The 12525-nt window shown below is 42.1% G+C and overlaps 1 protein-coding gene across 2 annotated transcripts; it reads right to left on the bottom strand.

The window, feature by feature from the left end:
- Positions 1 to 150: 150 nt before the first annotated feature.
- On the bottom strand, positions 151 to 12039 carry LOC111969425 (transcription factor E2F4). 2 transcript variants are annotated; one of them, XM_070445446.1, is made up of 10 exons: positions 11839 to 12037; positions 10896 to 11319; positions 7270 to 7379; positions 7028 to 7188; positions 6694 to 6803; positions 6341 to 6602; positions 6074 to 6199; positions 1659 to 1706; positions 1462 to 1506; positions 151 to 1368 (listed from the first exon to the last, which is right to left on the bottom strand). In XM_070445446.1, exons 2-10 carry the CDS (start codon positions 11037 to 11039, stop codon positions 1253 to 1255), a joined length of 1122 nt encoding a protein of 373 aa, XP_070301547.1. In that variant the 5' UTR covers positions 11040 to 11319; positions 11839 to 12037; the 3' UTR covers positions 151 to 1252. The 2 variants fall into 2 exon arrangements, 1 of the variants encoding a protein (XP_070301547.1); XR_011480500.1 differs by having other exon boundaries at positions 1202 to 1368; positions 6694 to 6797; positions 7014 to 7188; positions 11839 to 12039.
- Positions 12040 to 12525: the final 486 nt, after the last annotated feature.

Below are 12525 nucleotides of genomic sequence, written 5' to 3'. Positions count from 1 at the left end.
CCCGAACTGATAGGCAGGGGTGACAAAATTCCCATGCCCATTTCTGGTTCCAGTTTGCCCCGATGTGAACTTACGTCAGAACATGAGCAGGTTACAAACATAAATATGCAATAAAACCAAACAATACAAATGAAACAGCAGATTTGACACTAAATMTGAAAAATATTTACTGCTGAACGAACACATATCATCATAGTTGAATCTGGATCCGGATGTAAAAAAACAGAGATAGACAAAATATGTATGTACTGTCCTTGACAGTGTCAGTTCACTATAAAAAATACACCAAAATAAAGAGCATTTTACAATTGAATTCAGAGTTGAGACTTGTGAAAATTACAAACACAAAAAATGTGCTCCACATGCACACGCATACACTGAGGGAGAAACAGACAAGATATAAAATGCACCAGCAACTGAAGAGAACTGTAAGCCTCAACAATAGTGTCAAAAGATTAGGACTGGTAAAGGCTTTGAATGGATTTACATGTTGTCAGTATATTGTGGTGTTGTGGCTGGTCTTGTGTACCTGACTCATAGGAGACTAGGTTGCAGCAGGTGAGGGAGCTGATTTTCTCTTCCTGCTGTGACTCTAGCACCACTATGTGGGCAATGGAGTAACTGCACTCCTCACAGCCCATTGACAGTAGAATACAAACAATGCAGCTCCTCACAGCACTTATCCCTCCCWACCCTAAGTCACCATGTAGATCTGAAAGGATCAAATAGGTCTGCAATATGGTAATAGCTCTACCTTGCCCTCTAAAAGACTAGATGTAATTTTCACTATATTGCTTACTATCCAACCGTTTCAGATGTACATAAGTACCTAGGTGTAGTGGTTGATTTTGCCTTGAGGAAATGAATGGGTTGCTATCTTCACCTCAACCCATCTTTACTCGGTCCAAATGGAGCACAACTCAACTTTTAAAAACACATCCACTGTTACTTAAGTAGCACAGATCAAAAAATATATTCCATGACATCATTAAAGCTTATAATTCCTGTAGGGGAGGGATGCTCTCCAGGGTAAATTGCATCATCTCCCTGTTCAAACATCAACAAAGGGGACGCAACAAAAATAAAGAGTATGAAAATTATCAAAAACTGTTTGTTKATCAATTCAGCTTATATTACAAGACTCCAAAAATAGACCTGTTTGTTAGTACTCAAAGAATTGTTTAAAAAAAGTGTTCTTAGCTTTCTTTAAAAAAGGGCCTCTTCATGTGAGCCTTGTGGCAAGGTTCATAGGTCAAAGGTTGAGGATGGAGACGTCGAAGAGGTCGCAGAGGCCCTCGCTCTCATCCAGGTTATAGATGTAGTCATGGTCACCCGGGGGAGGAGAAAGGCGGAGGAGTGGAGAGAACACTGGTAGAGAGAAAGTGGGATATAAACATGAATAACTGGAATCATCAAGTCAAAGTAAAGGTGTTTATAACATAATCCATTTTAGACTCTTACCTTCTGAAGCCATAAGTTCCTCTAGTAGATCTGCACTCACCATCTCTACACACACACACACACACAGAGGTGAGAGAGTGTCTGCTGTACACAAAGTCATAGTTTATCATGCATTTTATTTCAGGAAATTAAGTTCAAGGGTCTGTTCGTATACATTTAAAACATGATACACATGCGCACGGGGTCAAACACAGTACCTTTAGCGGGGTCAAACATGTCAGAAAAGTATTTGGGGAAATCCAGCACTGAAAAACACAAGGCACAATATAGACACCATACAAGTACATTAGAGGTTGTTTTTATAAGGCAGAGCCAAGTTACACACCGTTTTCCTGTGTACATTTATTAAACAACCAAAAATAAAACAGCTTGCACACCTGCACACACACACATTTTCATAGCAGGCAGCATTGTACATGCATTTGTTGCCACAGATGCTTCCTGTGTTACAGTGCATTGGATAGCCAGGGTTTTAATGTTTTTTAAAAAACGTTTTAAACCTTGTGGTCGGAAGTGTGTGCTTACTAAACAGATAAACAATGTACGCACAGTACCAGTCCACAGTTTGGACACACCTACTCATTCAAGTTGCATTTCACTTTATTTATTTAAAAAAACTATTTTCTACATTGTAGAATAAAAGTGAAGACAAACTATGAAATGACACATTATGGAATCATGTAGTAACCAAAAGAAAGTGTTAAACAAATCCAAATATTTTAGATTCTTCAAAGTAGCCACCCTTTGCCTTGATGACAGCTTTGCACACTCTTGGCATCTCTCAACCTGACTCACCTGAATGATTTTCTAAACATTCTTGAAGTAGTTCTACCATCATAATGCTGCGCACTTGCTGGCTGCTTTTCCTTCAATCTGCAGTCCAACTCATCCCAAACCATCTCAGTTGGGTTGACGTCGGGACATTGTGGAGGCCAGGTCATCTGATGCAGCACTCCATCACTCTCCTTCTTGGTCAAATAGCCCTTACACAGCCTGGAGGTGTGTTGGTTCATTGTCCGGTTGAAAAACAAATGATAGTCCCACTAAGCGCAAACCAGATGGGATGGCGTATCGCTGCAGAATGCTGTGGTAGCCATGCTGGTTAAGTGTGGTTTGAATTCTAAATAAAATCACTGACAGTGTCACCAGCAAACACCCCCACACCACCTCCTCCATGCTTCGGGAACCACACAAATGAGGAGATCATCCATTCACCTACTCTGCATCTCACAAAGACACAGTAAGAACCAAAAATCTCAAATTTGGACTCATCATAGCAAAGGACATATTTCCACAGGTCTAATGTCCATTGCTCGTGTTTCTTGGCCCAAGCAAGTCTATTCCTCTTATTGGTGTCCTTTAGTAGTGGTTTCTTTGCAGCAATTCGAACATGAAGGCCTGATTCACGCAGTCTCCTCTGAACAGTTGATGTAGAGATGTGTCTGTTACTTGAACTCTGTGAAGCATATATTGGGCTGCAATCTGAGGTGCAGTTAAAACAAAAGATAAGTTCATTAGAGTTATTTAACCTTTATTTAACTAAGCAAGTTACTTAACAACAAATTCTTATTTACAATGACAGTCTACACTGGCCAAACCCGGACGATGCTGGGCCAATTGTGCGCCGCCCTATGGGACTCCCAATCACAGCCGGTTGTGATACAGCCTGGATTCGAACCACGGTGTCTGTAGTGACGCCTCTAGCACTGAGATGCAGTGCCTTAGACCGCTGCGCCGCTCGGGAGCCCATCTTGCAGCAGAGGTAACTCTGGGTCTTCCKTTCCTGTGGCGGTCCTCATGAGAGCCAGTTTCATCATAGCGCTTGATGGTTTTTGCGATTGCACTTGAAGAAAGTTCTTGACATTTTCCGGATTGACTGACCTTCATGTCTTAAAGTAATGATGGACTATCGTTTCTCTGTTTATTTGAGCTGTTCTTGCCATAATATGGACTTGGTCTTTTACCAAATAGGGCTATCTTCTATATACGCCTAACTTGTCACAACAACTGATTGGATCAAAAGCATTAAGAAGGAAAGATTAGGAAGGAATGAAATTCCACAAATTCACTTTTAAGAAGGCAGACCTGTTAATTGAAATGCATTCCAGGTGACTGCCTAATGAAGCTGGTTGAGATAATGCCAAGGGTGTGCAAAGCTGTCAAGGCAAAGTGTGGCTACTTTGAAAAATCTCAAATATAAAATATATTTTGATTTGTTTAACAKTTTTKKKKGGATATAACATGATTCCATWTGTGTTATTTCATAGTTTTGATGTCTTCAGTATTATTCTACAACGTAGAAAATAGTAAAAATARAGAAAAACCCTTGAATGAAGAGGTGTGTCCAAACTTGACTGGTACTGTACGTGTGAGAGAGAGACCGTTGGAATTCTAGCCCAGTGCCAAGGTTTATCTCCCTCCATCACATTCCTGCTTATGGTTGGGCAGTCAACCTTTGTCTTATCGCGATTAAGTACCCATAAAACATTGTAATGTACGATGGTATCGCCCCCTAATGGCCAACCCCACAAGTGTATTTAATWWAAAAAWATATATATTTTAAGGTAAAAAAATCCTTTAAAAAAAAAGACTGCTAAAAAGGACCACAAGCGAGAGGAATCATGATAAAATATACATTGGAGCCAAATCTATTTTAGTAGTGTATTCCTGGTGTGTGCCGGTATTAGGTCTGGGCGACATGGCCTAAAAATCATCTCTCGATTCTTTCAAACCTATGGGCGATTCACAATATATATTTCTAGATTTTTTTGTTGTTGATGTTTTCACAAAATAAGCTTTGTTGTACAATTAAAGGGCAAATACACTGCATTTCAACTAGTCAGCAATAAACAAATGGATTCAGGTCTTGTGAAATTATACCTAGTCTAAAAATACACCTTCCACAACCATAAAACCCAATAATAATTTAATCTAAATAGTTTAACCTGCTTTTTTGCAATAATCACTGATCTGGCTTTCAAGTCAGTCTATGAAAAWTGCCTTTTTGTAACAAATTTTACCAGAACCATGTATAATGCACTTTCACTAATAATGACTAACTTCTTGTAGCAGGCATTTATAGAACATTAACACAGGTCTCAAACAAATTAGACAGCTAGCAGAACAATCTTTGACTAAAATGCTGCTAGCTGTACGTGGTACCGCAATGCGTGCGTGACAAACTGAGCATTCATTTTCCAGAACCAATGTTCATTGAAACTCCTGTTTTAGTACTGTCCGCTCTGTGAGCAACTCGAGGAGTTGAGACATAAAAAGGGTATCATTTAGAAAGGTTAACTTCCTCTATTACAGTAAAATAATGTCTCAATGTGTTTCAGTCTCCATATGACCGATTCTGTTGGATCAATGTGTGTGTAAATAGAGAGGAAGAGGCAGAGTGAGAGGTTTCACAAATGTTTCTCGCAAAAATCTGTCCAAAATAAGCCCAATGCGTTTCTATGGGCTTATTTTGGAGGTAAGCTTGTCGCATGCCTTCCCASCTTTGGGACGACTCCCCCCATTGTTAGGGCAGAGACATGAGAATCCTGTCATTATATATAGATCTCTGGTGTAAATGGGAAGGTGCACACAGGACAGAAGGAGCGAAGGAGACGAGAACAAGCTTGAGAACAAGCGAACATACACACTCAAAAAAAATATTCCGCGATGCAGGCATTAGAAATATCGTGCAAAAACATAAATTCTAATGTATCTAATTMATTTGATATCGCCCAGCCTTAGTCTGTGTGCCAAAGTGCAAGTGACAGTCAAGGATCCTCGCTGGCTGTGTGTCGTGTGATGGGTTGTAAATTATCAAGGGCTCAGCTGCAGATCATGCAACTCCGCTGTCCCCATAACTGGATAATTATTAAATGATACACATTTTTTGCCTAATCTTCCTCCCTTATTAGGCCTAGATCTCTTTCTATATGTTGTATAGGTAGGTTGTAGACTACATTGCTAATTATAGGCTATGGAAATTGGCCTACTCTACACATCATTTCTTTCATAAGCTTTGATCAGCTGTAAGTTCTTTTGACATCATTACATTTTTCCATCTTGATATTATTTCCTCAATTTGACTTCTTGTTGCCTGTAACATTTGTTATTTAAAATAAAGCTGTGATAGAGAATCGCCTATAGACTGCCTTTCACAGATGTTCGCATTTGAAAGCTGCAACTTTAGGACTTTAAACACTTCATTAGAATAGCCTATTTGGTTAATTGTATTCATAATTTTAACTTCATGCTTTTGATAGGCTATTTTAAATTAGTGGGATTTGGATTTTAGCCGTTTGGTTCACAACAGAAATAGGGAGGGTTGCATGCATTATTTTATAATAGACTAAGCTTTGTTCAACTGTAAGGTTTGTACAAACTACTAATTACATTTTTTCTATCTTGTTATTGTTTGTTCTACCTCTTTCATTATTACCTTAGGCCTATCATGTTTTAAGGTTATTCAAAAACAACCTAAAACTTAGAGATAAATTATCTAACGGCATTCTAAGCTAATTGTTTGATCATGAAGTAGCACGGCGGGAGGGGCAGGAGAAAGCCAGCATGCATAAAAACTTAAGTCATATTCATATCAAATTGAATTCTAACTCACAGTCAGATGAATCGGATTTGATTGGTTCAAAGACAGTCAAGTTGTTGTCCAATGAAGCAGAAGACTGGAGGGATCGGGTGTCCAATGATGGTGGTTGCTGAGCAGTTTTTTCAGTGCTGGAGGTGTCTGGGAGGTAGGTAGAGGTAGAGATAGAGAGAGAAAGAGATATGTATACAGATGTAGACATGGGACAATTCAATGATATTGTATTGAGAGTTTAGCAGACAACATTTTCATAGACCATGAGAGATATAACAGTGAGGTCACCTGGTGGCTTAGCTGCTGTATGTGCTTTAGGCTTGCTGGTGGCCAGGCTCTGGGTGGTCTTAACAAATGTGTGAGTGGGTGTGTTAGTGGTTGTGTCTGCAGAGGCTGCAGCAGACTTGGTGTTCTGCAGCATTTCCTCAGGGGGCGGGACTGGCAGCACCACGGGGGTTGAGTTAACTGGGTCCTTGTTGATGAGCAGAACATCAATGGGCCCAGCAGCGCTCTTCAGATGGATCTGATACGTCCTCTGACCGCTTTGAACCTAAAAGTGGAGACAAACACACACTTACTTTTCACCCTGAGAAGACTGACTCTGACTAGGAGGGGAGGAGGCAGAAACAAAACTAACTTACAGCTTCAGGTATGGGCACCTCCAGCTGCGTACCAGAGGGAGCACGCACCGCCAAGAGGGTATCACCTTTGAAGCAACTGCAGATGTCCTCATGATTAACATAGGCTAGAGTTGGTCAGAGTTAAGGTCAGACACACACCTTAACAGAGTATTATAACAGTGTTAATGCTGGCAAGTGTATCCTCTGCTATTGTACAGACAATACGGCACTGCAGCTCTTCTTCTATACTTTTCTACTGGTGTGGACTGTCATGGATACCTATGTAAGGTTAGGTTGGGGTAACAATTTAGATGTTGGTGTAGGTATGAGAATGTGGGTACATAGTAAGGATATGGGCTATTGTGTGTGTCCTCGGTCACGTTCTTGATGCTTTGTTGGACCCACACCCTCTGCTGGTCCAGCTCACTTTCCCTCATATCCAGATCTTCAAGCTCCAACTTCAGGTCAATCAGCCGGTCACCAATCTCCCTTGAGTTACAGCCTGGCCCAACTCCCCTTAGACAGATAGTATACAGAAATGTAAGCACATACTGTGTGCATACCTATACACATACAAGCCCGCGGCCGTACACTCACTTCCACTGAATACTGTTCTTGGACTTCTTCTCGATCAGGCCGATGCCCTCCAGTACATTGGTGATGTCATAGATGCGCCTCTTCTGTCTGACGGCCAGGGTGTCTGCTGCCTACAAGAGCAGAAAAAACGACATTACTCACAACACAACTGTCAAAGTACACCCTCTCTCATCAGAAGCAAAATAACTTAATGAATGATTTTAAAATGCAAGCACTCAAATGTCCCTACCAAGGCTATTTTCCTTAAAGGGAAATGCATATCCAGCGTGGGGTTTAATAACAAATCACAAAAGGTCAGAGCCTGTGAGACAGGGGCCTGTCAACCAATCACTGGATGTGTCATAGCCCTGGTAGCCAATAATAGGAGAGGTCACAACCCTATGAGCCTATCAGAGGGGGGACTAAACAATGCGGACAATAATGACAGACTGTGACACAGCTACCCGCTGAGCGATGAGACACAGCTTGTCTCTTTTACACACACACTCTCTGTGTTTTACCCTCTTTTATTCCTCGAACTCCTTACTGACATTAACCTAGATAATGTAACAGTTTTACACTTCGTTTTATATTAGAGTTTAAGCTTCTATTTTAGAGTATAAATCATCACGATCACAGTGCATGTGTAATTGCTGGCTTTTGGACAATAAAAATATTAAAAGACAATAAATAAAATTGTTGCTAGTCAATTTGACCGTGAGAATAAAATTACAAATCATTTTTATTCATTGATGGAAATACATCTGACTGTCATGCTTATTGGTCTATAGGCTAAAGCTGCAATATGTAACTTTTGGGCGACGACCAAATTCACATAGAAATGTGAGTTACAGATCGGTCATTATTGAAAGCAAGTTAAAGAAGCKGTAGATCCGTTCTATGTGCTCTATTTCTATGCTTCCTGTTCTTAAGTTTCGTTTTTGCATCTTTTACTTTCAGTTTTGTACACCAGCTTCAAACTGCTGAAAATACAATATTTTTGATTATGGAAAATACACTGCTCAAAAAAATAAAAGGGAACACTAAAATAACACATCCTAGATCTGAATGAATGAAATATTCTTATTAAATACTTTTTTCTTTACATAGTTGAATGTGCTGACAACAAAATCACACAAAAMTTATCAATGGAAATCAAATTTATCAACCCATGGAGGTCTGGATTTGGAGTCTCAAAATTAAAGTGGAAAACCACACTACAGGCTGATCCAACTTTGATGTAATGTCCTTAAAACAAGTCAAAATGAGGCTCAGTAGTGTGTGTGGCCTCCACGTGCCTGTATGACCTCCCTACAACGCCTGGGCATGCTCCTCATGAGGTGGCGGATGGTCTCCTGAGGCATCTCCTCCCAGACCTGGACTACAGCATCCGCCAACTCCTGGACAGTCTGTGGTGCAACGTGGCGTTGGTGGATGGAGCGAGACATGATGTCCCAGATGTGCTCAATTGGATTCAGGTCTGGGGAACGGGCGGGCCAGTCCATAGCATCAATGCCTTCCTCTTGCAGGAACTGCTGACACACTCCAGCCACATGAGGTCTAGCATTGTCTTGCATTAGGAGGAACCCAGGGCCAACCGCACCAGCATATGGTCTCACAAGGGGTCTGAGGATCTCATCTCGGTACCTAATGGCAGTCAGGCTACCTCTGGCGAGCACATGGAGGGCTTGTGCGGCCCCCCCAAAGAAATGCCACCCCACACCATGACTGACCCACCGCCAAACCGGTCATGCTGGAGGATGTTGCAGGCAGCAGAACGTTCTCCACGGTGTCTCAGACTCTGTCACGTCCTCAGTGTGAACCTGCTTTCATCTGTGAAGAGCACAGGGCGCCAGTGCGAATTTGCCAATCTTGGTGTTCCTCTGGCAAATGCCAAACGTCCTGCACGGTGTTGGGCTGTAAGCACAACCCCCACCTGTGGACGTCGGGCCCTCATACCACCCTCATGGAGTTCTGTTTCTGACCGTTTGAGCAGACACATGCACATTTGTGGCCTGCTGGAGGTCATTTTGCAGGGCTCTGGCAGTGCTCCTCCTGCTCAAAGGTAGAGGTAGCGGTCCTGCTGCTGGGTTGTTGCCCTCCTACGGCCTCCTCCACGTCTCCTGGTAGCGCCTCCATGCTCTGGACACTACGCTGACAGACACAGCAAACCTTCTTGCCACAGCTCGCATTGATGTGCCATCCTGGATGAGCTGCACTACCTGAGCCACTTGTGTGGGTTGTAGACTCCGTCTCATGCTACCACTAGAGTGAAGCACCGCCAGCATTCAAAAGTGACCAAAACATCAGCCAGGAAGCATAGGAACTGAGAAGTGGTCTGTGGTCACCACCTGCAGAACCACTCCTTTATTGTGGGTGTCTTGCTAATTGCCTATAATTTCCACCTGTTGTCTATTCCATTTGCACAACAGCATGTGAAATTTATTGTCAATCAGTGTTGCTTCCTAAGTGGACAGTTTGATTTCACAGAAGTGTGATTGACTTGAGTTACATTGTGTTGTTTAGTGTTCCCTTTATTTTTTTGAGCAGTGTAATATCATATATCATAGCTGTTTAGATGGCAGAATGATTCCCCACACGGTACTTGCTTGTTTTGTCACAAATTCTAATTGTTTGCCTAATTTCAGTTTTTGCAACCAGGAAACGGGGTATTGATTTCTGCATAGTGCAGCTTCAATTGACAAAATGTTGTGTAATTAAATTGGGGTGTGTGTATTTTTGTTAGTCGMCATGCATCTTATTTATTACATGTGCACAGCATACAGAGCCAATTTTTAACAGAATATCAATTGTCAAACAGCGCTAGAGCTGCTGCTGCAGATCCTCAGCTCGATGCTTCTGGAGTGTCATTGGGCAACAATTCTAAATGCAATCACATGTTAAAAACGGTTTTGATGGTCATGATTAAAAATAGCTACTATTGCTTTATTTCTCAACTGATAATTGAAGTATGCCTTGCATTTGCCATTTATTGAGATACTTCGGGATTTTGGCAATGAGGCCCTTTATCTACTTCCCCAGAGTCAGTTGAACTCGTGGATACCATTTTAATGTCTCTGCTTGCAGTTAAGTAAGCTGATAACTAGTGCTAGCACATTTGCTAACTGGCGTTAGCATAAACACTGGAAGTCTATGGTATCTGCTAGCATGCTAGCAGATACCATAGACTTCCTGTCATTGCGCTAACACTAGTTATCATTGGCTCGCAAAACTACCTCCAACTTCCTTCATACTGGACACAGTGACATACAAATGTTATCCACGAGTTCATCTGACTCTGGGGAAGTAGATAAAGGGCCTCATTGTCAAAATCCCGAAGTATCCCTTTAAGCATTAGTGTTAGTCAACACCTATTACATTGTAATTAAAATCTTCCCGGACACATTTTTCTAGTGGAAACCCTGGTGTGGGTGTCTGAGTGCATGTCATATTCCACATCCATCTCCTCGAAGTTTGTTGCACATCTGTTACAACACAATGTAGCAATCAATATCAATCAAACAAGGCAGTGCTTAGACTTATATAGGTTATAAAATTGAAGACTGCGATTATACTAAAACATAAACAAACCATGGCTAACAATTCTCACAGTCAGACAGTCAAAAGAGATGCAGCTCATAACTCACTACTTTAAGATCGAGCACCCCGTCCTCCGCTTCCTGCAGCAAAGTAACGAACTTCGTGGTGAGAAGTCCGAGGCTCCTCTCGTGTCTCTGAGACTGGGGAGCATCGGAACCTTCCAGCTCGGTTCGGCTCACCTCCAGCGCCATAACCAGTCTGAATCGGTTGGACGATATAACGTTAGTGAATGGGAGGTTTCCCTAAATGCTGTAAAGCACTGGGCCTATGCCCTCGGCCGTCCTAGTCCAGTACAACCGCAGGGATAGTTGCAACCCTAGAAAGGCTGTGCCGACACCGGGTCAGTGGTCGGTCCAGTTCGTCGGTCCAGTTCGTCTCCCCGTGAGCCAGAACACAGTAAGCAGCCACCCAGCAATGAGGTCCTATGCTCGAGCCGTTGGAAGCTGGGATGGTTTCAAGCGTAGGGAGCGTCTGCAAAGTGAGGACACCAAGGTAAAGTGAAACGAAAAATACACACCTACTCACTGTACCATAACCTGCTGTATGCATTGCATACGGAGACGAAGCTACAGTAGAGTAGCTAGCTATATCTCTTAGAGTTCCTACTCCAATTTGATTTGATCAGATTGTGTATGAGTGCAAAATACCAAGTTAGCAGTAAATGCAAACCGGTTTCGATTAGACCTCCGCCACTGGATTGGCTTGGCAACTCTTTGGCCAACCACCCATAGTTACGTTAGCTAACTACAGTAGTTAGCACAACAAGGTAGCTARCTAGGTAGTGTACATTAGGTACATGTACAATAGGTACATGCATATCACTAAAACAACGATGGCTAGTGGCTAACTGGCTCTCGTTAACTAAACGTTAACTTAGGTGGCAAGATAACTAACTCACCCGATTAGCAACAGGCTWGATAACGTTAGCTAGCTACAGTACCTAGCTATCTCCTGTCACGAGTGTCCTGATGAATGGTCGTATGTACTTACCAATGAGTTGTCCTCAAAACAGCGTTGGAATGCTATTCAAATTGAGTTTGTTTCATCGGTAAGCAAGCAATCACTCAGGGCATTTACTCAACTAATATTCGAAAGGCAGTTTAAAAACTCCCTCCTACTGCATCTTTCATCCAACAGAACCAATGCATTTTTCTTCCTGTTCACGAATGTCTCGCGTACAGCGAATTTGACACCGAACCGGGCATGGAGCGACGCAGGAGATAGCCAATGAAATCACGTTAGCGCTAGGGAACGTCACACATAGAAGAGTATCACGATACAGCGCAAAATGAAACGATATTGTAATATACACTGAGTGTACAAAACATGCAGGACACCGACTCTTTCCATGACATAGACTATCCAGGTGAACGCTATGATCTCTTATTGATGTCACTTGTTAATTTCACTTCAATCAGTGTAGATGAAGGGGAGGAGATTGGTTAAGTACGTTTTTTTAAGCCCTGAGACAATTGAGACATGGATTGTGTATGTGAGACATTCAGAGGGTGAATGGGCAGGACAAAATATTTAAGTGCCTTTGAACAGGTTATGGTAGTAGGTGCCAGGCACACCGGTTTGTGTCAAGAACTGCAACCCTGCTGGGTTTTTCACGCTCAACAGTTTCCTGTGTGTATCAAGAATTGTCCACCACCCAAAACACATACAGTCAACTTG

The sequence above is a fragment of the Salvelinus sp. IW2-2015 genome, linkage group LG10 (assembly GCF_002910315.2).
Source record: "Salvelinus sp. IW2-2015 linkage group LG10, ASM291031v2, whole genome shotgun sequence".
Taxonomy (NCBI): domain Eukaryota; kingdom Metazoa; phylum Chordata; class Actinopteri; order Salmoniformes; family Salmonidae; genus Salvelinus; species Salvelinus sp. IW2-2015.
The sequence above is the reverse complement of the archived record's forward strand: the minus strand, read 5'-3'. Positions and strand labels throughout refer to the sequence as shown.